The following is a 27,365-nucleotide window of genomic DNA, read 5'->3' as shown; positions in this document are numbered from 1 at the left end:
CCAAAGAAAGCATCTTTTTTCCAAATCTTTTTTCTACATTTGGGATCCTAGTCTTGGTAGATTTTGACTTCTGATGGCTAACATGACTAGGGAACCAAGGTTAGGATAGGTGCAAGAGTATTCTAACCATGAGGGTCTCTGATACCATTTCAACATGTTTCACCATTGGTGTTATAGTAACCTTGTGGCTAGCCCTTGCCAGATCTAGGCAATCCCAACAGGACCAGCAGCCAACAAAATGTCAAACAGCTTGTGGGATTTTTCAGAGATGACTGAAGTCTCAATGTCCAAGGTGTCCGAAATCCATACCACGAGCTCCTGAAAAGCCTTGAAATCACCTAGTGCTGGTGTCAATGCAACCGCCTTGTCCAGGGAAGATAAGAAGAGGTCCTTAGGCAGTGAGAGTGATCATTCAGTTTCTGAATCTCACCCCTCTGTATTTTGGTGACGAAGATCTTGCCAGTGAAGACACAACAGAGGGAGACCTCTTCTTCTGTGAATGAGGGCACCGACTCCTAGAGGCCTGGGAAAGTGGGCCCCAATAATCCTAGTAGGGCCACTGTGGCACTCCATACATGTACAGATGGTCAGCACTGAACCAGTGTTAATCCCAACAGGCCACTGGTCAAGGTCTGGATACATCCTTGGTTCTCTCAGCTCTAATGCTTGAAGTCTTCAATGGAGTAGGTCCATGCTGGACGCCAATGAAAAGGTGTGTACTGAGGATGGCAAGAAGTACACCTCCTTTGTAATGCGTTGCCTGTTGGTAAGATGTTTTCCATGCCAAGGATTACGTCAGTGCTGGTTTGCGACTCTGCCAGGAGTGGCTCCAGTGTGCTTCAAGACTGTCCTGCTGGTGCCAGAGTCGACATCAATAGGAATACTTCTGGTACCTGGCCTAGTACTAGTGGGGTCTGCTGTGCTGCAGTCTGCTCCTTTCCATGCATCTTTGATGCCATGAGGGACTTGGGTGACATATCTCTGTGTTTTTCTGCATCTCTACGAGTGGACACTGAACTCCTGAACCAATGATTGGAGTGGCTCCTTTCAACTCTTGCTTTGATGTCTGAGGTGTCAGTTTCAACACTGGGACTGTTGATGGCTTCAACGGTAGGGGAAGTACCAGGGCCAATATGGCTTCTATGCTGTGTCATTTACCTCCTGGATACAGTGCTAGAAGATGCAGGCTAGACCATTAGAGGGGTCTTTGAACTTGATTTTTGTGGATCTAATGCTACTGTCCTAGACTGCTCCAGAAAATGGAGCTTTAGTCTCATACCTCTCAACTTCTGCCTCACCTGTCTGGAATGTGGAACTCTCCCAAGCAGAATAGGCATCCAGCGCCCTCTCTTTCAGCAAAATTATTCCATCATAGAATGGCCCAGGCTTAAAGCCTGCGGGTTTTGAGTTGACCACTTCTCAATCCTCCTACAGGGAGGGTTGTACAGGGGGTCCATTCAGCAACTTTTGGCTCAATAAGTACTAGAACAGACTGCAGTGATTAAAATCAAAGAATGAAGGTAGTTCTGAGGAGTCTCACAAGATTTTAAGTCGTTTAACCAAAGCTAAAATCTAGCAGGTTGGACACCAGGTAGGTTCCATCTCACTATCATGGGCAGTAAGAGATTTAACCGAGGGAGAGTTGTGGCCGCCTCGCCCCTTATGCCTTTGTACAGGAACAAGAGGAGGGATAAGTAAGGCTAAGGTTTTGTCACGGATATTTTTAGTAGAAGTCAGGGACAGGTCACGGGCAATAATGAAAAATTCACAAAGGCCCATGACCTGTCCCTGACTTTTACTAAAAATATCCATGACAAAATGGGGACCCTGGGCATCTGCCCTGGGCTGGGAGCTCCAGGGTCCCCCTCCTATGGTGGCTCCCATCTCTAGGGGTCCCCACTGCTGCCCCCAGCAGCGAAGAACTCTGGGGGTCCCCCTGCTGCCTGTGGCAGGCAAGAACTCAGGGTGGGGGGAGGCCTGTCTCCTACCGCAGCGGAGAGCTGCAGGGCTTTGCCTGCTGCCTGCAGTGGCCGGGAGCTGTGGGGGGTTCCCACTGCCTCCACAGCTACCTGCCTACACAGGCGGCAGGGGACCCTGCAGCTCCCAGCCGGTGCTGGCTGAAGTCACGGAGGTCTTTGGAAGTCACAGATTCCATGACTTCAGTGACGTCCATGACTAAATTGCAGCCTTAGGCATAAGACATATGCATGGCCCAGAAAGACACTATTAAAAATAATCCAATCTTACATGCATGCACACCCTAGAACGGGATCCATACTCGAAGAACAAAAATTATTGCTGGAGTCAATCTATACCAAAACTACGTTTGTAGCTGAAGTTAAAATGAGATCTAAACTAACGAACTAGCAGATGTCACCGAACAATAATCAAAGATATAGGCTGATGAAGTAGTAAGCAAATTTTTGACTGCAGTAACCTCTTTTCCAGAGGAAGAGAGAATATGCTCTTCATTTGGAAGAAATCAACAAAGAGCAGAAAAAGTAAGAAAGCTAGTGTTCCTATTTCAAGCAATAAATAAAAACTGGGTGGCAGATGAATATATCATGCTGCAGAAAATTTAGGCCATCAAATTAAAAATATTTTTTTAATCCTCTCACCCTAATTGTGCCTTTTTTCTGTTTAATCAGTCAACTGTAAAACATACTCTGAGTTCACAAAATCTTTTTTGCCAAACTGAACGCACCAAGAATGTGCACAGTCATGACATAACTTAGCACCAAGCATAAGCAATCTTACTGTGATGATAGTGGCATAGATAATGCATATACCAAATACATGATCCAGTATATCAAACTCACTGGGCTCTCTCTCCCCTAATTTAGGAAAGATAAATGGTTAATTCTAATTTTAAACTTTGACTTTTAAACAATTTTTTAAATTTATTTTCATCCATCCTGGAAATAAAATTGGTTTACACAATTTTTCCCATCAGGATTACTTTTGTAGCTGTTAGACTGTGATAGGTTTAGCCAAGCCATTCTGAAACTTCTAACAGTTACGCTACTGGCTGCACACTGCTGCCCAAAGAACATTTAGATTTGTAAAAAAGCCTCAGGAATTCACAGAAGTTTCCTCTAGGAGGCTAAAATGGGCTACAATTTACCTATCATCCGATATGCAACTTTGAAAGATAGCTGTCCCAGAGCAGGAGAAGGAAAAGGAGATGGAGGAGAAGATGGGTTAAAAAGAGGTTAAGAGGTGGGCAATGACCATTTGATAGATTGGATAGCTTCAGAGGAAGCTCGTGCTGAAAGAGAAATAGTAAGGCATTTTGTGATGTTCAATACCTCAGAATTTTGTTATATTGCTGTATAGCTCACTGGTACTGGGATGGAAGGTACCTAGCCCTGATAATGACCTATTAGCATCGTGCAGGGACACAAAAAAACATAACAGCAGACTAGCCTGAAAGTGTAACTGGAAGCCATTAAAACCAATAGCTCAGAATCCTTGGGTCCAGGAAGATATAATGAGGAAGTTGGGGTTGGAAGAACACCCACACGGACAGGGATAGGCACATCGCCACAGATAACAAAAGAGTGTCGGGTTGCTAGAAATTGAGATCAAGGGAAGAGGAAAAGGAAGATAAATTCTGGGACTTATGAGAGCTGAAAGTTGAGAGAGAGTCAAGAAAAGACCTAGTGCAAACCAGAATGCAATATTCTTTTCTTCTCTGAATTGACAACGGATTTTTTAAAAAAAGGTTTAGGCACTTATTTATATGAATAATGGAAACATCCAACATTACATTAGGTAGGACAAAAATTCAGAAGAGCTATAAACCCTCATACTTTAATCCATAAACCCACCACTAACTGATGGAGATTAGGAAGAAACTCCCCTTACGGCTAGTTTATTCCAACACATGATTTATTGCACTTTCCTCAGAAGCAAAGGATACTGACCACTAACAGACAAGACTACTGGACTAGATGGAACCCTGATCTAATTTCATATGACATTTCTCATTGTAACTACAAGAACATATCTTTGTCTAGCTAAACTTTACATAGAATTAGACCATATATGATTTATTCTGTTTAGTTTTTAATTTGGTATTTTTCTACATTCTAATTTTTTTTTGAAGTGCTTTTTGTTCTTAGATTGTTTAGGATATTTCACTGTAATCCATTCTAAGGAGAAGTCAGTGATCCTTCAGCTTCAGAGAAGTTAAAGGAAGAATAGACTCAGCTTGGCTTTTCTGTCAAAAGGCACGGAGCAGAAATCCAGTCCCATAAGCGGCTGCTGTCAATGTTCTGGTTGTAACAGGTTATACCACAGGAGCCAGATTATGGAAGAAAAAGTAGTCTTGAGGAGCAAAGGTGACTTCATGCTCAGACAACCGGTATGAGACAGCGAGCTATGAAAAGGACAATGTATTATTGTTTATTTTAGATCACTTACAGCCTTAAGAGGTCACAATTATTACCAGTCTACATTTTCAGGAGAAAATAACCTGTGAAGTTTATAAAGGATTTTGAAGACGGAAAGCCCTGAGTCAAGTAACAGTATAAGAATTGCCATTTTTGAAGCTGACCAAGTATGTAGCCAGAAGGTTCCTAAAAACTAGAAAAAGTGCTTTACAATATAAAAATTTCTTTTCCCTGAAGTACACTCAAAATATTCTCACACTACGTTTTAAAAAATAGGAAATGGCATTCGGAGTCAGACCTAACTCCACAGAAGCTAGATTAACTCTCCAACCTTAAAACTCATGGTCATAACCAAAAGTATAACACCTGAATTTGAACTGTAGTGTCTGGGATTTTACTTTTTTTTTTTTTTTTTATTAAATACCATAAATGGTCACTAAAAAGATAGAAAGCAAGTGAATTATATTATTCATTAAAGCCTCTAACTATACATGTTTAGCACTCAAGTTATGTTTTTATAATGTCAGTGCATATATACAAAATTTTCTCTCATTCAACTTTCGTTAAACACAAAATTCAGATTAGGCCCAAACCACAAATATGTTTCAGTACAGTGCAAGTTTTTGCAGTCAGTCATTTTAGAATTTCCTGAAAAACATTTTAATAGATGCCCTAGCAACCCTCCTTTTTTAGATTTCTGCAGGAAACCTCAGCTTAGATACACAAGAATATATACTGAAAAACTTGTCTTTTTTGCAGTTTTCCAGCCGAGTAAGAACTAACTCATTTATCACCAAGTGCTGCATCTGATCTGAGCTTTCCCAGAAGAAATACACTGCAAACAGAGGCTTGCTATGTGACTGAATGATCTGCCCAAGGTTACAGAGTGAGTCAATTTCTCTCTGAATTAGAACCCCGTATTCTCCTGACTTCTCCTGTCATTTGCTCTAATAAAACACTACGAATACCTTAACACTTACATAGTTTCTTTCATCACAGGATGCCAAAGAGCTTTACAAACATTAATTAAACATTGCAACACCCCTGTGAAGTAATTAAGTATTAAAAACATAATTCTGTAGCTGAGTAAACCCAAGCGGAGAATAAACGACCTGTTCAAGGTCACAGGACAAGTCAATCAGAAAAGCAAGGAACTGACCATGTCCCAACTCCAAGTCCACTGCTCCTGCAACTGAGGAACACTGCATCAGAACTAGGTACAGAGCCAATACGTAAATATTTTGGTGTAAGCAGTACTACCTTTTATTAACACACAATTTTAAAAGTTTGGCAAACTTCAGCAACATGAGATTGTCCGTCTAGCTTTAGTCAGTGCTCTCTGGCAGACACAATGGAAGTTGTAGCTTCTGTAGCATACAGAACACAGTTCTGCCAACGTAGTCAAACTTGACCTGCAAAATTCCTGCTATTCTTGTCCAAGAATTCTCCTTAGAAGAAACTGACATTCATGCCAAGTTATTTGGTAGCACTGTGATGCTGGTAAACAATAATAGGTTGAGACATGATCCAAATACGAATCTAGGTCTCCAAGGTGAAAGTGATGCATCTCTTAACGTGTTCAATCACATGCTCCATTTTCAGACTAATTAAACTAGCAACTCATCAGTTGCTAAATCCTTCTCCTGGCAGAACTTGATATCTGCATCCAAAAGGAAGAAAAGGAGTGAGACCAAAATACAAGCTTATTTTCCAAAACGGTACAGACAAACATTCACCCATCACCACTCAAGCAGTCAGAGCTTCTATGCCTTCCACACGCCTTCATATCCACAGCCAACCTGCTACAGACATTACTCAGTTATAACTATATATACACACTCACCAGAGACCACTGAAATTCAAAAAAAAAAAAAAAAGAGAGTCAATAGCCCAGAATACTGAGTGTAGTACAACTCTAAAAAGTAACCAAGATAAAATGCATTTGCTACATAGCAGAACTGCTCTCTGTATGTATGTAAAGTCATAGCTGCAGATTTTAGTTCTGTTTTTACTTCTGGCAGCCTTGCAGAGCCATCAGAACTAAGAGGGAAGGAAGTGGATTCTATTGCTTTCTGTTCATCAAACTATGCACTTCACCTGTTGAAGGCATCACCAAGTGTCTAATCTGAACTACCAAACCTTTATTATTGGTAATGAGGTCTGCGAAGGAAAGGACCGTACAGGAGTCTCAAGGTCAGAGGTGGGCAAACTATGGCCCGCAGGATCATCCTGCCTGGCCCCTGAGCTCCTGGACTGGGAAGCTAGCCCCTAGCCCCTCCCCCACTTTCCTCCCTCCCCTACAACAACTCCACCATGCGGGCAGCGCTCTGGGCTGCCTGCTCATGCAGGACAGCGTGTCTGGCTCCGACTGGGCAGCACAGCGGCCAGACATGCTGCTCTGAGCAGTATGGTAAAGGGGTTGGGGGGTTGGATATGGGGCAGGGGGTCCCGGAAGGGGCGGTCAGGGGGCAGGCTGTTTGGGGAGGCACAGCCTTCCCTACCCAGCCCTCCATACAGTTTTGCACCCCAATGTGGCCCTCAGGCCAAAAAGTTTGCCCAACCCTGCTCAAGGTCCATGTTGACTTTGCAGGTGTACCAGTCAGAAAATCTTTTTACCTGTAAACTGAACACATTTCAATATGGAGAAATAGAGGCAAACACTGACCAGCATGTCGTATAGTTAGAGTCACTTTTCAGCATAGAACTATATTTGCAGCATTTCAGTTAGAGAAAGCAGCCCACTGAAATGCTGGAAACATATAATTCTAGAAACAGAGCATCATTCTCTCTTCTCCAAATGTACACATAATCTGACAGTCAGTGTTACAAATGACAGCTTTTCAGCAAGATGGCTGCCTCTAGCACTAGGCACAGAAATGCTAATTGTAATTAAAAACTTCCTAAAAATCCATTTAATAGTTTATTCAAGATTTTTATTATTATTGGCTTTTCTGAGCCTTGTGCTGGAGGCAGATATTTTTCTGAAAAAAAGATGTCATTTGTGACACTAACAGTAAAAAGGCACCCAAAAGAAGACATTATAATCCAGATTTCAACCCACTTTACTATTGGTTTTAACACTCAAATTCAAGTTTTCCTTCCCGTATTAAAAGAACAAATCTATATAGGATTAAATATTAATAGGCTGAATAATAATGATTATCTAAAATTTAATATTTTCTTTGGTCTATTAAACCAATGCCTGGAACCTGGATAACACACTCCATTGGGCACTCTCACTGACACAAGTTACATCACCTAGTAGCAAGAAGGCCACACATCCTACATAAGGCTCCAAAATGCCCACAGTAATTACTGTTTTTAGACAAGTTTATTCATAGTGACAAGTGCTTCTTTCCCTGTGAACTTTCAGACTAATAGGCTGGACAAAGTGGTAGCAGTTTTCCTTTGAACACTCATGCTCACAGCAGACTGAAGTTGCAACTATGCTTGGATAAGCCTATTTTTCAGAAGAAATGTTTTAAAAAATATTATTGCTTTTGAGTACTGGAGACTTGAAAATACGTTTCTAATCACAAAGGCTCCGCCCTCTGCCTAAAATAATTACTCTTTCCTCCTCCTCAACTCAACACAAGGATAGCCTGAAAAGTGCATGGCGAAGTACCATGGATGCTGTAAAAGACTTTAAAATACTTGAGTATCTTTTAGTAAATGTAAACCTTTTTCCTAAAAATGGCTCTTTCCCCCTTTACTGTAAAATACTGCAAAAGCCATTTAATTAATAAAGCACAACACATTATTGTAAAAAATGTCCTATTAAAATTAAACCAAGTTTGAGAGTCAGATGGGCCCAACAGAACAAAGGCATGACTGTCAGCCACAATAAGTCAGGCATGCCAGAATTGCCCCAACCCGTGAAGAAAGTGATGCTGCATTCTGAACAAGTTGTGGAGAAGCTCTGTGTAAACCACAACTAAGGTACTGCAACAGAATTGAGTGTGGGTCATGAAGGTGTAAGTTATTATTAAACAGGGACAAGCCTGTGCACATTGTACAACTGGAAAACACTCTCAAACCATATCTAATGCAGGGCTTTCTCTAGAAAGGGCCTAGACAAAGGCGACACCAAGATTCCCTACCTGGCAACTAACCTCCTCAACAATTAAGGAAAATGAAAACAAACATGCCTCATCTCTCCACTCAGCAAGTCTTCCATTTTATGCAGGATGACAATGAGGCAATGCAAATACATCCAGCTGGCAGTATCATTCAAGCATTTGTCCTGAACAGAAACCAGATTTCCTGGGTACACGCACAGACTCCATGAAATTCTTTTTTATTTTTTAATAATTTCTCAGGAATTTCATGTTATTTTGTTTTATCCAAACAAGGGGTTCAGGTCCCACCCTTAGAGGGAGGGCTGCAGAGCAAGCCTGTCCTGTAGTGGTTGCTCCTCCCAGAGAGGCTGGGCCCGGTTCCCTGCTCCAGGCATTGCAACCCACTACCTTACAGATACACCACTTCCTTTAGAGCAATTGATGGGCTTCAAGGAACTCTGGGTACTAGAAGTTCTTAGCAGAATTCATTGCAAGTTCAGCCACTGGGAGCCCAAAGCTCTTGTAACAAAGCACAGGTTAGAAGCTTACTTTTTCCTTCCCCACGTTACAGAGGGAAGTCTGTTATACAAGGCCAGATCTACACTATAAACTTACATCGGTATAAGTATATCGCTCACACCCCAAAAATCCACACCCCTGAGTGACGCAGTTATACGGACCTAATTCCTAGTGTAGATAGCGCTATATTGACAGGCGGGCTTCTCCTGTCAAAGCTACTGCCTCTCACAGTGGTGGATTAACTATGCTGACGGTAGCAGCTCTCCCAATGGCATAGTAGCGTCTTCACTGAAGCGTTACAGAGATACAGCTGCACCACTGCCGCATTTTACATGTAGACCTGTCCCTTGCCCCCACCCCTGAACCCAAAGAAATTTCAACTGTGTTAAAGTGGGTTATTCCTGGCTGTCCTTTTTGGTTACAGAAGTTGGAGAGGGAGAGAGGAATGACTCATTTTCATCCATGGAGGCTTGGGACTATGTTAAGTTCAGCTGCCCATCCACTCCAGAGAAGCAGGCTGATCTACCACACACACAATGGGTAGAGAGTTGACTCTGTGGTAGAACTGGCTGAGCGCAGACTTTATTTTTGTTTGTATGTAGGTTTGGAAAGTTTAGATTATCGGTAAACACTGATTTCACTGCGCACACACACAAGCCGACAAAAATGTATTTCCATCAATAATAATAAAAATTTGCAGGTTGACAAAGTAAGAAAAATGTTGCTTGAGACCTTATTAGAGTTTGAGCTAAGGATATTTACTCTGTATGTTTTGACATGTGATGTTGGCCATTTGTGTTTTAAATTATTATAAAGCTTTAAAATCTTGAATCTCAACTTCTCCTCTCACTAAATAATTGTTTGACCATCACCCATAATTTCCTGCAACTGTGAAAATTTAAAATGGATACAAATTGAAAAAAATACTAAAAAATAAAAATCAATACCATTTGCTGAAATAATAAAAAAAATTCTGCAAAGCCTCTTTACATAGCTCTTTTACAAATCAAATGTATTCTAACATTCATGGAATGGGTTGACGTGTGTGTGTTAGTTAAACTGGAAAATCCTGCCAACTGATCATGCCCTACTTTTTAAAAAATTAGTGAATATTCATTTACTGACACTTAACAGCACAGGTGCAAGTTAAGTCAGGTAACCAAGAAGGGACCCTATCTCCTTTGAACTTTAATATTACTGAGGGACTGTAGCCCTAGCTCAGGAGAGTAAAGTGGATTACAATTGCATTAAGTGCTCTCCTTATTGTTCCAGTGCAAAACCTGTGAAAGGAAGATGACCTGAAGATACCTACCAACACTTATAGGTATCCAATAAAACTAACTTATGACTCAAATACAAGCTTTACTAAAGAATAAATTCAAAAATGTAGACTAGTTAGCATACTCAAAGTTCAAACGAACTTTGCTGAATAGATATGGCTAGTACATCAGATTTTAAAAAGTGGACAGACTTGCTAATATGCTTAGTTGCTCAAATAAAGAGATCCATTGGGTTCTAAGATCCATTTTAAAAGGAGCAAGTCTTCAATGACATGGACAGAAGAGTAGGATGGGAAAATTCTGTGGTCTGTGCTATACAGAAGGTCAGACTAGATGATCACAATGGTCCCTTCTGGCCTCAGAATCTACAAATCTCTGACTGAACAATGTGTAACTGATGCAAAGCTCAGAAAGGAGTTTTATAAATATGTGGCTCACTAAAAAGCATGCACACCTGAGTTATTCTGTGAGCAAAAAAGTTACAGCCAACCATATATCCTTCCAATCAAAATTTTCTATTTCAGTCTCAAAAGTGGTGCTGCTACATTGCTATTCGAGATACTATAACTACCTTTTATTCATTATTTCATGTGTGTCATGCCTCAAAATGTAAAGTCAGATCCAGGCTGAAACTTTACACTGGTTATTAGAATCAGGGCTAGATGGAATTCTAAAGAACGGACTGAATGTGCAGAAAACAGAAACATACTATGCATGCAAGGCACAACTAAGGGATCAACTGTTCTGAAAGACATTAAGCTGGTAATTGTTTCTCTGTGAAGTTATAGCCAGACTGAACCTACTTGTAAGGAGCAGGGAAGACTCAACCTCTCTCTGCTTGCTTTCTCAGATGATGATTTAAGATTTCAGTATAGGATGATGAAGATGACCTGTTCATTTGTGATCAGACATTACAAGAGAATCTGACAGTATAGACCTCTAGCAGCAGTGAAAACCAAATTTGCCTTCACCATTGGATGCCCGCACCCTGCCCCAGCAACACACATGCCTTTTTACCACCAAGAATATGAAGTTTGGTCTTTCTGGAACTCCATCAGTGGAGGCTTGTTATTAATATATTCATGTTTTTCATCCTCCAGAAGCAAACAATTGATTTACTATTTTTTATCTGGGACACTATCATATGCAGTGGTATTCTTTCCTCCAAAAAAAAGTTAAGTTGTAACTAAGAAGGTGTCACTAGCTATTGCCTTTTTCTTTTTTCCTTTCTTTCTTTTTAAATCTGAGGAGGGCATGGGGCATGTTTGTTTTTTTTAAAGAAAGGACTTCACTGGCAGAAGACAAGTTTGTTGAGACAGGAGGAGATTCAGCATGGTTAGGGCAATATTTTCATGGGACAAGTATTAATTTTTATGGAGCAGAATAGTAAGCTCAAGTTTCCTAAGTACATTTTAATGGTATTTACCCACATTTTATGGAGTGCTAAAAATGTTTTAGTACATACTGAATAAAAATAATGCCTTCATTTTTTCTATTTTTAAGCTTATAAAAAGTACTTACAAAAGTACACAAGATAACTTGTATACAACTTATTTATAAACATGATTTCCATTAAAATCCTCTCCAACACATTCTAAAACTTGTGAAGTAGGAATACCAATTTTAGATTTGTTTCCATGTAGGGATGCAGAGCATAGTGGCATATTAACAAATATCAATACTTCAAGAATGGTGCAAAAGGCATTAAGCTCTGGTCTATTATTTCTGCAGTCTCAGACCCTTGATTTTTAATTCCTATATTAAATCTGTTTCTCTTCTCTGGTGGCACTGGTTCATTTAGGTGATTTGGGAGGGAAAGGAATTTCTAGGTAAACGTCTAGATACAAGTTCTTCTTGACAAATTAAACCATGGGTATCAACATGGAGGGAGAGCCAAATACATACCTTTTTACTCTTCAGAACAAACTTGAAGATCCAATTACGCAATGTTCCAGTAAGGTACAAATGCCAGTAAACTACACCAGACAGGAAAAGCTAACAGGGCAAAAATTAGGATAAGGCAAAGGTCTCTGTAAATAGTCATAGTAAATCTGGAACACTCTTGATATAAATATGCTAATAAAAAGGGAACAAAGCATGAGAGATAGCACCTCTTTCAAGGTAAAAAACCAGATCTAAAATTACTATTCTTTACTCAGTTGTTTTAACTACAAAATAATTATGAAAGAGACAAGTCCATTAAACAAGACTACCATGGAAAGTGGTCACGAGATTACATACAGAATTATTCTTCTTCATCCCCATCTGGATAGGTTTTTCTATCTCACACGGTGAAGGAGAATAAGAACTTCTAAAACTGATAGTTTCCGTATGGTCTGTACAAGAGATTCAAAAACGGTAATCCACACAGTAATAATTTGTTCTAAAAAGTGCCCCCCTTTATATTAAAAAGGAGAAAAATGTAGGAAATAGCATCTTGAAAATCATTCAATCCTAATCTGACAAAAGGCTATGTAAAACAACCATCTCTTAACTCCCAAACACAACATGTACCGTACAAGGCACCATAATTAAAACATAGAAAGCAGAAATGTAGATTGGTCATTCAGTTTGAAAAAACTACCGATGTACTGAAATTATACAAACCACAACAGAAGTGTTGTAGAGAGATAAAACCTTGATTGAATAATTTGTAACCAACTGAATTTGTTAGGAGGAGACCGCAGCTAGTACATCTCTTTAATAAGGTGGGTGAGAAATCAGTGGAAATCAGCAGTTTTTAAATACTAATACTGCACAGTATTCCTTAGCTACATTTTTTCCCTTCATTTTATTTCATGCCCTCCAGACACTAACCCAAATTAGACCAGCTTAGTATACTCATGAAAAATTTACCTACTGTTATGCTCAAACACCAATTTCCTTCTTTCTTAAAGCCTTTAAAGCGGAAAGGAAAGTGGGAAAAAAGCATTCATTATATCCTGCCAACGCTACAAGATGCCAGCTCAGGGTTTCCACAGCTCAGTTTCCTCCTTACTATATATACACTGTACCGTTTCTTTTACTCGAGGCAATGAAAGTAAAAGAAAAACAAACATCACATTAAATTATAATACGAATTATATTTCTGAAATACATTTTTGTAGAAAGACAGCGACTTGAAGTGACGCCTGGGGGGAAAAAGTTACCAGACACCAACTTCGCAGAGGACTGAGGCCTATCAGCCAGAAGCAGATACAAAAAAAAAAGGCTCCTACCAGTGAGATCTAGGGGCAACAATCTAGTGCGGAGCCTGGTTTCATCCCTTGCTTCTGAGAAGGGTACTTACCCTGTTCTTGTATTCCATCTTTTGTATCAGCTTTTAGCATCTATATTTTTAATAATGCTGAAGCTCCCACCACCACCACAAGTGTGTTGGTTTATATTTGGATGATAACCTTGGGACAACTTTTTTAAAAAGTCAAGCCTTAATTTCTGCAGTACTGATGTCTTATCTCATTTCCACTTGCCAAACTTTCCTTTAAATTCTGAGAGTGGATTTTTCATGCCTTGATGAATGAACATTTTGTAGACCCCTCTTTCCAGGAAGGGTAGCTTATTGTTTAAAATGGTACATTTTACTTGCCGTACACCTCACTCAGACAAAGAGAACCAAATCCATGCTTCTAAACCAATGGTTCTCAACCCATGGGCTGCTTGTGGTACAATGGCACGTTGCTGCCTGCCGGGTCCCAGCCGCCGGCCCCGCTCAGCCCGCTGTCAAACCCAGGCCGGCAGTGGGCTGAGCGGGGCCGGCAGCCGGGACCCCGGCAGGCAGCAGCGTGCCATTAAAAATCCTGCCCGCCCCGCTCTTCTCTGCCCCCCGCTTCACCCGGGGTGAAGAAGCTTGGTCCTAGCAGCTGCTGCTGCAGGGCAGGCAAGCTCCCCCCTCCCCCGCTCCTTCCCCCAGCATGCTGGGTTCCTGCCCCTCCTCCTCTCCCTCCCTGCCACCAAGCTGATGGCCCTTGCACTGGGAGGGGGAGAAGCAGAGCCGAAGCACGCTCACTGCTCCAGGGTGGAGACGGAGAAGAGGGGTGGAATCAGGGCATATCCCCTCCAGCCCCCTGCCGTGAGCTGCTCAGGGCAGGGAGCACCCCCACGACCCTAGCCCACATCCCCAGCCCTCTGCCCTGACTCCTGCATCCCCCCATGACCCCAGCCCTGACTCCTGCACCTTCCTCACATGCCCTGACTCTTGCACCCCCCACATTCCCACCCCCACCCTGAGCACCAAACAGGACCTCCTGCATCCCCCCCTTCCCACCTGCACCCTCACACCAAATGGGAGCTGCCCAGGTAAGCACTCCACACCCAAACCTCCTGCCCCAACCCTGAGCCCCCTCCCTCATTCTAGCTCCTGGCCAGACCCTACACCCCAACCCCCAGCCTGATCCTTCACCCCCAGCCCTGTACTCAGTGCACTCCCACCTTCAGCTCAGTGCCGAGAGAGAGGAAGAGAATAGGCTACAACCAGGGAGAAGGTAGGTACCTACTTTATGTGGGTAGGGCCGGGATCCCAGACTGGCAGCGGGCTGAGCGGGGCTGGCAGGAGCCGGCGGATGGAACCCCAGACTGGACAGTGGGCTGAGTGGCAGCGGGCTAAGCCACTCAGCTCGCTGCTGGTCTGGGGTTCTGGCTGCCAGCCCCTTGCCAGCTGGGGTCCCGGCCGCAGGTCCCGCTCAGCCTGCTGCCGTCCTAGGTGAACGGAACCCCAGGCTGGCAGCGGGCTGAGGGGGCTGGCTGCATAAGATCAGCATTTTAATTTAATTTTAAATGAAGCTTCTTAAACATTTTGAAAACCTTGTTTATTTTACATACGACAATAGTTTATTTATAATATATAGACCTACAGAGACCTCTACACCTAATTTACTTCTACCCATTTCTAGTCATCAGCAGAGTAACTCTGTAAAATATATAATTTTATTTATTTCTTAACTGAAAAAAGTGTTCTTCAGCTACCAGCAGGATAATAAGGTACCCACTATTCTGAGATGTAACCCTTTAATCTGTTCAGATAAACCCTCTATCCTCTTTAAGAAAGGTGCCTCAGAGTAAAAGCAGCTCAACTCTTTGTTGCTATATTAAACAGAAGGTTAGAATGCATAAGCCAGTGTGGGAGATGATTTCCTGCTAGAAGGAAAGCCCTTCAAACACCAAAATCTTGAATCTGATTTGTCATCTTACAATGCCTGCATGTGTTTTCAGTGTGAAACTTCAATCTTTCCAAGAAACCATTCAACAAGTTGTGCTAACACTGTTTTAACTAGACAAAAGTGCTGATCACTTTACAAAGAGATTTAGCATGGTTTTGTAATGGACAGGTCATGAGATTATGATTAGTTGTCCCAAGAGGCAATATTTTACATTTGAAACTACTGATACAGGGCAGGATTCCCAGGTACACGACAGGCTTGTCTACACTTACATTTTATAGCACTCTAACTTTTATTGCCATGCTCCCAGCATTCTGAGCTAATCCCCTCATGGAGGTGGATTACCAGGAGCGCTGGGAGAGCTCTGTCCCAGCGCTCATGCATGGGAGCACTTTGATGTTTCCAGTATAGCCATGCCCTTAGTCAACTTGGGCTACATAAGAGGCACAAAGTAAAGTGGCCAGAAAGGGCCAGCAGAGAATTCCTCCTTGTAGGGGAGGTCTCCACCAACATAAAGCTGGCAGAGGCAGCGCTGCTGCTTCCTGCACAAGTTGCCCCATGCACTTCTGGCATAGGGAGAGGAAGGGGATGTGACAGAACAGAGCTCTACTGCACCTACTCCACCACAGGCACAAATCAGAACTGCTGTGATGGGGCTGAGTAACTCAGGATCAAGGATCTGCTACTGGCTCCCTCATGGTCCAGGTCTCACTATATCCGAGTATCATTTATGTTTATCACAAATTTTCACTTTAAAATAGAATTCCTCTGCAGATCCTATATTGATGCCTGTTCCAACAGGCTCTATCAGCAGCATTTCTTCCTTGGTTTATGTAACATTTGTCCATATATTTTAATTATTGCATAATAAAACCACTAATAATATAGGTAAATATAAGGACAATTGCTTTGTTTTTAATGCAAGAACCACCAAAACAAAGTTAATGTGACAAACAGCACAAACCTCTGTAATAAAGCCCTCAGACATTGGTTCAAATGCCTTCTGAAGCCACAACCAAAGAGATCTGAGGACTTATAAAAACTAAAACAACTGATAAACTGAAAGGGAAACTGGTGCAGAAAATGTTTTCTGTTTGGCACAATTACTTGCAGGCTAAAACACAGGAGTAGGACACACGTTTATTGTTCAGTTTAACATCACCACCAATTTTTTTTTTTTTTAATGGTGGTGAGAAGTTTCAAATATGGTTTCAAAGCTTATCACTGTCATTCAATAATAGTTCCTCCTGAACAGGCAGGGAGATGTATTACTTACTCATCATACCAAAATCATAGGTGCTGAGTGATCACTGGACCTCTTCTCCCCTCCAAAGTACTTCATCCCTCAGGAATGCAAAATACTTATTTTTAAAAAAAAGTTTCAATGCTTGGATTTCTTTTTGGAACTACTTGACATTTCTGTTATTTTCCACTGTTAAAAAGAAAATTACTTCCAGGGGTAAAGTATTTGTTTTGGGATTTTTTAGCCACTAGAGCAGACTCTGTGGTAATATCTTAGGAGAAATTCCTGACCATGCATTTGCACATAGCCACATTAACAACTTTCAGAAAGAGGGCACTTTACGACAGAAAGATCCGAGTGGCTACTGAAAAAGCAAAACCTACTTCACATCTGGAGCCTGGGACTAAAGAGGCTTCACATGAGAAGGAACTCCCTTTGGTTGTCAAAATGACTTGACTAATCCTTGACAAGGTTTTAAACACTGAGATGAGCCCAATGTTAGTTTTCATTTTGCTGTAAATTTTCAGACCAAAGGCTTCTACCTAAAACACTCCAACCACCACAAAAACCCCTATACAATTTAGAAACCTACCCCAAACAAAGTTTTTACCCCAGAAAGGAAGAAGTGCCAGAGACTCTCTTACTCCTGGGGGAATTCTGCGCCACTGTGCAATGCAGAATTTTGCAGAAATTATTCTTCCCCTCCCGAAATGGGCCGCAGCGATATTGGCCACCACTAGGTGCCGCTGGACCCAGCAAAGCCCAGCTCACAAATAGAAGACAAGGCCAGGGGGAGTGGGAGGGAACTGGATGGTTCCCAGCAGCTGCAGTTTGCAGCACACCCTGAAGGAAGGAGGCAGTGGCGCGAAGGAAACCCAGCATCATGCTGTTTCTCCCTCTGGATCCCTAGGCTCTAGGGAGTAGAAGGTGAGTGTCTGGGCTGGGGGTGGCCATGGCTGGGCTTGGGAGGGAAGGAGGTGAGAGTGTCTGGACTGGGGGGCCCCGCAGCTGGCCTCTAGGCGAAGGGTGAGTGTCTGGGCTGGGGGGCAAAGGGAGCCTGCAGCTTGCCTCTGTGGGGTAGGGGATATGAATGTCTGGCCCCCTAGCTGGGCTCTGGGATGGTAGGGGGCAGAGACATAGGAACTGGGTTGTCGTAGGGGTCTCTTTAACACTTTACTCCTGGGGGAAAATTTTGTGTATGTTTGTATTGTTACAGACATACTTGCTGACAGGTATTTTGAAATAAATTACCAAAACAATTGAAACTGGTGTGATTATATAGCGTTATTTTGAGAAATAAAATTTACAGAATTTTAAAATATTATGCACAAAGGGCTTGTCCTCATGTAGAATTCATAGAATCATAGAATATCAGGGTTGGAAGGGACCCCAGAAGGTCATCTAGTCCAACCCCCTGCTCGAAGCAGGACCAATTCCCAGTTAAATCATCTCAGCCAGGGCTTTGTCAAGCCTGACCTTAAAAACCTCTAAGGAAGGAGATTCTACCACCTCCCTAGGTAACGCATTCCAGTGTTTCACCACCCTCTTAGTGAAACAGGTTTAATCTAAGACATTCTAAGACCTCTTGCACAGGTTTAATCTAAGACATTTGAATAAGACTAGATTGAACACTCTTATTTCAACTTACCTTTAGTTGATTAAGAAGCTACTTTTAAATTTAAAAAACAAACAAAAAATGCGCAAACAGGGGTTTACACTGGTTTAATTAAACTGGTGCAAGTCTGTATGTAGACCAGACCTAAAATATAACATGCAGGAGCGCTGGAACCTTAGTAGATGTGACCCAGTTCTACTCCGTGGCCCTGCCCCCTGCTCCTTCTCTTCCCCCCAAGACTCTATCCCTGACCAGGCTGGAAGTCAGAGAAGAGCAGTGGTAACAGCCGCCCAGGGAGCCTGGGCTGCTGTTGGGAGCTCTGGACATTCCACCTACCCTAGGTGGGGGGTCGGAGAGCAGCCCCCGGCCCATGTCCCCACCCCCTGGGGTGCACTGACCAGGGCTGGGGCCACTGAGTAGAACTGGGTCACATGGAAAGCGGGGGCAAAGGCCCACCTCAGCACCCCCACCAGGAAAAGGTTGGTGCCACTAGCAGGGGCTGTGCTTCATAGTGGGGGAGCTGATCACCCTATCAGCTCCCCCACCACGAAGCACAGCCCCTGACAGCGCTGCTCTATGCATGCCTGAGGCTTGCAGTTTGGGGAGAAAATGCAGTCCCCTGCCCCCCAAACTATGCCCATGTTAAAAAGTGAACAGGCATGGCCCTCCCACTTTTAAAAGGGCAGGGCATGGCCCTCCTGCCTCTTCCCCCTGGTTCTGGGTCCCCTGATACCATGACCAACTAATACTATTTTTTAAAGGAATTTAAATCAGGATGTGTCTTCATTGCCAAAAAAGGTGATGTGGGGGTGGGTTGTGTGTGCGTGTGCCCCCTTTTATCTTTTCACACCAAGATAACTAATGCAGGTTACTTATCTGACTGTAAAATCCTAATGGAGAAAAGGCACAGCTAGTTTTTACTGTGATGTAGTTAGAAGAGGTCAACTGCAAGGCCAGCATGAGTAAGGTAATAGTGTTGAACTCTACTAGCTACATCACAGTAAAAGTTACCTGCACTTTGTCTCCACTAGGATTTTACAGTGGGATAGTTAATGTGCTAAGAGGGGGAATGGCGGGCATTGCCTAAGTCTACACGAAGACCTTCACTACAAAAAAGGTGCTGGCTACCATACATTAACTAACACAAGGTAAAATCCTAATGAAGACAAGGTAGTTGTAGTTTTAACAGGAGTTAGGTCAAGAAAAACCCAGACTACCTTCTAGTATTTATCTGAACCTACTAACTCCTATTAAAAACTACAACTAAACTGTCCTCATTATGGTTTTACCTTGGCTGTGTCTACACTATGAAGCCTAGACCTGATTGTTATGCTGGCATAGCACCCCCTAATGTGGATGCAACAGTAGTTCCTCTGTCGGTGTAGGAAAACCACCTTTCCAAATGATGTTAGCTACATCAATAGACGCAGGCTATGTCTACAGGCTAGTCTACACTAGAAGTGCTACAGCGGTGCAGCTGCACCAATGCTGCTATAGTGCGTCCCATGAAAATGCTCTATGCCAACAGGAGACAGTTTGTGTAATTTTTTAAAAATATGGAATACCCTAATCTAGACATTCCCTGTGTCTCTCTCCCCTCATTTATACAACTTTTCTACCTTTTTTTTTTGTTAAACATTAAAAATTTAAATCTTGTCTACCCTGGAAGATTCTACAATCAACTGGAGAACGAGCAGGATTATGACAACTCAAGAACCAAGGATGTGAAACCTAATGGAGAGCAGAAATGTTTTTTATTCAGACTATTAATATATTACATCTTTTTAACTAGAACACTTCAGAAAAAATCTCTAGGGATTCACAGAAGAGCTGGATGATCTAATACACACCTTCCTTCCTTTTTAGGAAGACAGACAATACTTGACATTAATGATTTTTTTTTTAAAAAAGCAGCACAAAAATTGTATATTGAGAAAGGGAAAACTATCATTCTTTATACATCTAGATGAAGCAAATAAAGGCAAAAGCCTTCATTTCCATTTAAAATCATACCCTCTCCAATAGGGCACGTAGCACTATTGAAGGTTTACTGCAACGCTTCAGTGAATTAGACATTTCACTACAATAAAGTACTGGGCTTCAGCTGTATATTGTGATCAAATGAGCTATCATTCAAAAGTGTCTGTTCTACAAAAGCAGAGCACAATCATACTGAATTTTGACTTAGTAACAAGTCTTATCAGACCTTGTCCATTCATCTATCAACACAGGATTGGGCCTCATGGTGTATGCTCTAGTATTTTGTCAAGTACATTTTTAAGTGCCTCCTCCAACTTCCCAAAAGAGATTATTCTATATTTGAATAGCTATAAAGAGTATTATTAACACAGGCTATTGAATGTAACATAACATTAAGAATTGCACAATTAAAATCACAAACAAATATACAAACACTAAGATTAAGGTTCCAATAGCAAGATTAATTCTGTCATGTTGCACATCTAGAACAATTTATAGAATACTATTTAATTATAAAAAGCAATATAACCAGCTGCATATTTTAACAGGAAAAAATGAAATAAAAACAGAAGATAACATTTCTGCCTATGTGACTTTGGAGCTTATGTCTCAGAGACTTAAACCAGTAAGTCTCTTAGGGGTAAAAATTTCAAAAGTACCTATGTATAAGCAAAATGACCAAGAAAATTATGCTGCTGTATTCCATGATTTGTTATTTTAACCTGAGTAAACATCACAGTACATGAACAGGATTTTTTTTAAAAAAAATTCATTTCTAATTTTGTGTATTAATAAAAAGGTAAATAAACTGTCTATCCTAATAAATGTTAGCATCTAAATTTATCCAAAGTAGGCTGTGAAGTTCACACCTTACTGAAATGAGTAAAGTACATCTTAATCTTTGATGCTGTTCTTGTTTAGATGGAAAGTTTTCTATCAATTTATATTTTACTACCATACATTCATTACAGGAAAAGCTTTTTTCTTCGTCACTTTAAAAAAAAAGCTTAGAATTCAGCAAAAATTTCAGAAAGCAACAAAGTTTGCAGAAACTACTACTGAAGGATACACTTTTTTTTTTTTTTGGCAACAGAGGTTTTCTACTGTCCCTGACTTAATGCAGTGCCTTTAGAGGATACTAATGCATGTGTCTATAAACACAAGACTATATACACATACATTATATACAAATGAGACTTTTGCAACCTTCTTCGTGTAAAACATTACTGTTGAACTGCTTGTCCCTTTTGAGGGAAAGCAGCAGTCCCTGTCTCTGGACAGGTCTACACTTAAAATGCTGCATCACACAGTAGCACTGATGCAGCTGTACCGCTGTAGCACTTAAAGGAAGACACTCCTACGTTTTGCAAACAGGGACCGCTAACAGGGAGTTTCGAGAGGGAGTTCTCCAGGTGAAGGAGGAGCAAATACGGGACCCTTTGGGTAAGTGGCTGTCTGTAGTGTGTGTTTGTGTTTGGGGGTTACTTGCTGTGTGCTGAGCTTGTGTTTGTCTCCCTGTTTGTTTGAAGAATCGTGTGCTGTGGCCGGCAGTTGGAAGCCGAGAGCTTCTAAACAAAGGTTTGAAATCTAGAAGCCTCTGTTCACTGGCTGAGCCTTAGTCAGGTGGTGGGGCTATCAAGAAGGCCAGGGCTCTATAAAGCAGTGAGCAAGCGACCAGGGACCGCTATCAGGGAGTTTCAAGAAGGGAGTGGAAAGGGGGTGAGGTACACTTGCCATTCTGTAAAACCTTTAAACTAAACTATAGTAAAACTTCTTGATTTAAACAAAAACCTTATTAACCTAGGTAGCTGTAGTAGAGAATGCAGGTAGAACCCCAGCAGCAGAGTGGGAGCTATCCTGTTTATTGCACTCTGTGTAGCATGTATGATTACCTGCTGGGCGGGTGGCGTATGTGTGCATTTGGTGCAAGGAGCTCCTGGCCCTCAGAGACCATGTATGGGCTTTGGAGGCCAGGGTGGCAGAACTGGAGGAGCTAAGGGAGGCAGAGAGGTATGTTGATGAGGCTTTCCGGGACACTGTAGATTTGTCCCACCTCCGATCAGACAGCCCCTGCGCTGTTAAGGAGGGTGAAAGGCCCAGAGAAGGAGGGCAGTCAACGGAAACAGAGGGAAACCTTCGCATAGTTGGGACCCTCCTTCCAGATGATGTTGGGGTATCCTCTCACACTGAGGTTACCTCTCTGGGGGAGGGAACTCCAGTCATTAGGAAAAGGCAGGTGTTAGTAATGGGAGATTCGATCATTAGAAACATAGATAGCTGGGTTTGTGATGACCGGGAGAACTGTGTGGTGACTTGCCTGCCTGGTGCGAAGGTTGCGGATTTCTCGAGGCATCTAGATAGACTTATGTGTAGTGCTGGGGAGGAGCCGGTGGTCGTGGTACATGTAGGTACCAATGACATAGGGAAGGGTAGGAGAGACGTCCTGGAGGCCAAATTTAGGCTGCTAGGAAAGAGACTGAAATCCAGGACCTCTATGGTGGCATTCTCAGAAATGCTTCCAGTTTCACGCACAGGGCCAGGTAGGCAGGCAGAGCTTCAGATTCTCAATGCGTGGATGAGACGATGGTGTAGAGAGGAGGGGTTTAGATTTATTAGGAACTGGGGAAACTTTTGGGATAGGGAGAGCCTATACAGGAAGGATGGGCTCCACCTAAACCAAAGTGGATCCAGACTGCTGGCACTTAACATTAAAAAGGTTGTAGAGCAGTTTTTAAACTAAGAGATGGGAGAAAGCTGATTGCTGCAGAGGTGCACATGAATCGAACAGAGACTTCTCTTAGAGGACAGTCTATTGATAGAGATTCTCTAGGTTTTAGTCAGGAGGAGAGGATGGAAGAGGATAAAGTATGGGCCAGATCAGATGAGAAACATTTACATAAAGAATCTGACACATCAGAAAAGGGCAGACAAATAAACAGTGACAAGTTTTTAAAGTGCTTGTACACAATTGCTAGAAGTCTAAATAATAAGATGGATGAACTAGAGTGTCTCGTGTTAAAGGAGCATATTGATATAATAGGCATTACAGAAACCTGGTGGAGTGGCAACAAACAATGAGACAATCGTTCTGGGGTACAAAACATAAGGGAAGGACAGAACAGGTCGTGCAGGGAGGGGGAGGGGGAAGTGGCACTATATGTGAAAGAAAATGTAGAATCAAATGAAATAAAAATCTTAAATGAATCCACATCTTCCATAGAATCTCTATGGATAGTAATTCCATGCTCTAATAAGAATATAACAGTAGGGATCTATTATCGACCACCTGACCAGGACAGTGATAGTAACGATGAAATGCTAAGAGAAATTAGAGAGGCTATCAAAATAAAAAAAACTCAACAATTGTGGGGGATTTCAATTATCCCCATATTGACTGGGTACATGTCACCTCAGGACAAAATGCAGACACAAAATTTCTCGATACTTTAAATGACTGCTTCTTGGAGCAGCTGGTACAGGAACCCACAAGGGGACAGGCAACTCTCGATCTAGTCCTGAGTGGAGCACAGGATCTGGTCCAAGAGGTAACTATAACAGGACCGCCTGGAAACAGTGACCGTAATATAATAATATTTAACATTCCTGTGGTGGGAAGAACACCTCAACAGCCCAACACTGGCATTTAATTTCAGAAAGGGGAACTATGCAAAAATGAGGAGGTTAATTAAACAGAAAATAAAAGGCACAGTGACTAGAGTGAAAGCCCTGCAAGCTGCATGGACACTTTTCAAAGACACCATGATAGAGGCTCAACTTAAATGTATACCCCAAACTAAAAAACACAGTAAAAGTACTAAAAAAGAGCCACTTTGGCTTAACAACCATGTAAAAGAAGCAGTGAGAGATAAAAAGGCATCTTTTAAAAAGTGGAAGTCAAATCCTAGCGAGGTAAATAGAAAGGAGCATAAACACTGCCAAATTAAATGTAAAAATGTAATAAGAAAAGCCAAAAAAGGAGTCTGAAGAACAGCGAGCCAAAAACTCAAAAGGTAATAAGTTTTTTTAAGTATCTCAGAAGCAGGAAGCCTGCTAAACAACCAGTGGGGCCCCTGGACGATCAAGATACAAAAGGAGCACTTAAAGATGATAAAGTCATCACAGAGAAACTAAAGGAATTCTTTGCTTCAGTCTTCATTGATGAGGATGTCAGGGAAACTCCCAAATCTGAGCTGTCTTTTGTAGGTGACAAATCTGAGGAATTGTCACAGATTGAAGTATCACTAGAGGAGGTTTTGGAATTAATTGAGAAACTGAATAGTAACAAGTCACCGGGACCAAATGGCATTCACCCAAGAGTTCTGAAAGAACTCAAATGTGAAATTGCGGAACTATTAACTATGGTTTTTAACCTGTCCTTTAAATCAGCCTAATGTACCCAATGATTGGAAGATAGCTAATGTAACGCCAATATTTAAGAAGGGCTCTGCAGGATCCTGGCAATTACAGACTGGTAAGTCTAACGTCAGTACCGGGCAAATTAGTTGAAACAATAGTAAAGAATAAAATTTTAAGACACATAGACAATCAAATTGTTGCGCAAAAGTCAACATGGTTTCTGTAAAGGGACATCATGTCTTACTAATCTATTAGAGTTCTTTGAGGGGGTCAACAAACATGTGGACAAGGGGGAATTCAGTGGACATAGTGTACTTAGATTTCCAGAAAGCCTTGGACAAGGTCCCTCATCAAAGGCTCTTATGTAAATTAAGTTGTCATGGGATAAGAGGGAAGATCCTTTCATGAATTGTGAACTGGTTAAAAGACAAGGAAAAAGGGTAGGAATAAACGGTAAATTTTCATAAGGGAGACGGGTAACTAGTGGTGTTCCCCAAGGGTCAGTCTTAGGACCAATCCTATTCAACTTATTCATAAATGATCCGGAGAAAGGGGCAAACAGTGAGGAGGCAAAATTTGCAGATGATACTCAACTGCTCAAGATAGTTAAGACCAAAACAGACTGTGAAGAACTTCAAAAAGATCTCACCAAACTAAGTGATTGGGAAACAAAATGGCAAATGAAATGTAATGTTGATAAATGTAAAGTAATGCACATTGGAAAAAATAACCCCAACTATACATACAATATGATTGGCGCTAATTTAGCTACAACTAATCAAGAGAAAGATCTTGGAGTCATTGTGGATAGTTCTCTGAAGATGTCCGTGCAGCGGCAGTCAAAAAAAGCAAATGGGATGTTAGGAATCATTAAAAAAGGGATAGAGAATAAGACGGAGAATATCTTATTGCCCTTATTTAAATCTATGGTACGCCCACATCTTGAATACTGCGCACAGATGTGGCCCCATCATCTGAAAAAAGATATACTGCCATTAGAAAAGGCTCAGAAAAGGGCAACTAAAATGATTAGGGGTTTGGAATGGGTCGCATATGAGGAGAGACTAAAGAGGCTAGGATTTTTCAGCTTGGAAAAGAGGAGACTCAGGGGGGATATGATAGAGGTATATAAAATCATGAGTGGTGTGGAGAAAGTGAATAAGGAAAAGTTATTTACTTGTTCCCGTATTATAAGAACTAAAGGCCACCAAATGAAATTAATGGGCAGCAGATTTAACACAAATAAAAGGAAGAAGTTCTTCACTCAGTGCAGTGTCAACCTGTGGAACTCCTTGCCTGAGGAGGTTGTGAAGGCTGGGACTATAACAGGGTTTAAAAGAGAACTGGATAAATTCATGGAGGTTATGTCCATTAATGGCTATTAGCCAGGATGGGTAAGGAATGGTGTCCCTAGCCTCTGTTTGTCAGAGGGTGGAGACAGATCACTTGATCCTTACCTGTCAGGTTCACTCCCTCCGGGACACCTTGCATTGGCCACTGTCGATAGACAGGATACTGGGCTGGACAGACCTTTGGTCTGACCCAGTATGGCCATTCTTATGTTCTCCAGTCTGTAGTTAATCCACCTCTCCTGTCGAGAAAGCGCTGTTTATATGGGGGGGAAGGGGCGGGTGTCAGTATAATTACGTCACTCAGCGGTGTGGATTTTTCACACCTCTGAGCAACACGGTTATACGGATATATGCTGAGAGATTACGCCACACACACTCAAAGAAACTGCAAAACCACCTGATCAACATCCTATATAGCATACAGGGAAAGATTAAGAATGAACACTCAAAACTGCATACTCTCAACAAACAGCTGGATATGTGTCTGTCAGGCTTAGCAGATAACACGGCACCAAAACTGCAAAGACATAAGCACATGCATAAATTTTATACACTGATTTTCAGTGGGACTACTCGTGTGTATTAAGTTGTGCACATACTTAGGCACGTCCAGGATTGGGGCCAAAGGCTACTGTGACATTACAAAGAGGTGGTGCCTTACTAAGCTCCGCTAATAAAATCTTATGAAATGATTTTTCCATCAATTTTATTTTTATCCCCTTCCTGCTTCTCAACCCACCCACAACATGTAAAGGCACTACTCTTCTTTGAGAACCAAGTCTCTACCACGTTTCCAGTTTCAAATGTTCTTCCTGTAGCAGTACTTAAAGAATAGTTGAAATACAATTAGAACCTAAGACAAATGGAGAAATGAAGAGGGGAAAGAAAACCTAATTCAAACACACAAAGGGATTTCACTCCGACTATTTCATAGAGTCAAAGCACTGACAATATCATATCAAAATGTGCATGCTGAGCTATTATAGAGACAAGGTAGGTGAGGTAATATCTTTTATTGGACCAACTTCTGTCAGTGAGAAACTTTCAAGCTACATAGAGCTCTTCCACAAGTCTGAGAAAAGTAATCTGAGTGTCAGAGCTAAATACAAGGTCAAACAGATAGTTTATACCATAAGTAGTTAGCACATATTCTAAGGGACCATTCAAGGTGAAATGGCCCCTTAACAACCCAGTAGTCATAGAACAAAATGGGGGGTTAGTGGAAAACAGATTGTTGTAATAAGCCATAAACGCTTTGCTAAGTTATGAACATGTGAAAATAGTGGGTTATTATGGGAATAGATTAATAGCCTTAACTATAGAGTATTCAGCCTTGTCATCAGCTGTAACACAGTTACAAATTGTTTCCTGATATTTTTACTTTGGCTAAACAATTCATTGCTCCCTTAGAG

The 27,365-nt window shown here is 41.7% G+C and overlaps 1 protein-coding gene across 14 annotated transcripts in view; it reads right to left on the bottom strand.

The window, feature by feature from the left end:
* The window catches only part of TNRC6B (trinucleotide repeat containing adaptor 6B), a 212,332-nt gene that overhangs the window by 83,541 nt on the left and 101,426 nt on the right, over positions 1-27,365 (bottom strand). The window contains exon 2 of one of the 14 annotated variants that reach the window (XM_073326951.2): positions 26,059-26,206. The exons of the other annotated variants lie outside the window; for them this stretch is intronic. Coding sequence (XP_073183052.1) covers positions 26,059-26,156 — 98 coding nt within the window. The 5' untranslated portion in view covers positions 26,157-26,206. The remainder of the gene's footprint in view (positions 1-26,058; positions 26,207-27,365) is intronic. 14 annotated transcript variants of the gene reach the window in all.

The sequence above is a fragment of the Lepidochelys kempii genome, chromosome 1, assembly GCF_965140285.1.
Source record: "Lepidochelys kempii isolate rLepKem1 chromosome 1, rLepKem1.hap1, whole genome shotgun sequence".
NCBI classification, from domain to species: domain Eukaryota; kingdom Metazoa; phylum Chordata; order Testudines; family Cheloniidae; genus Lepidochelys; species Lepidochelys kempii.
Note: the sequence above shows the minus strand (reverse complement) of the source record. Positions and strands in the feature narration are given on the sequence as shown.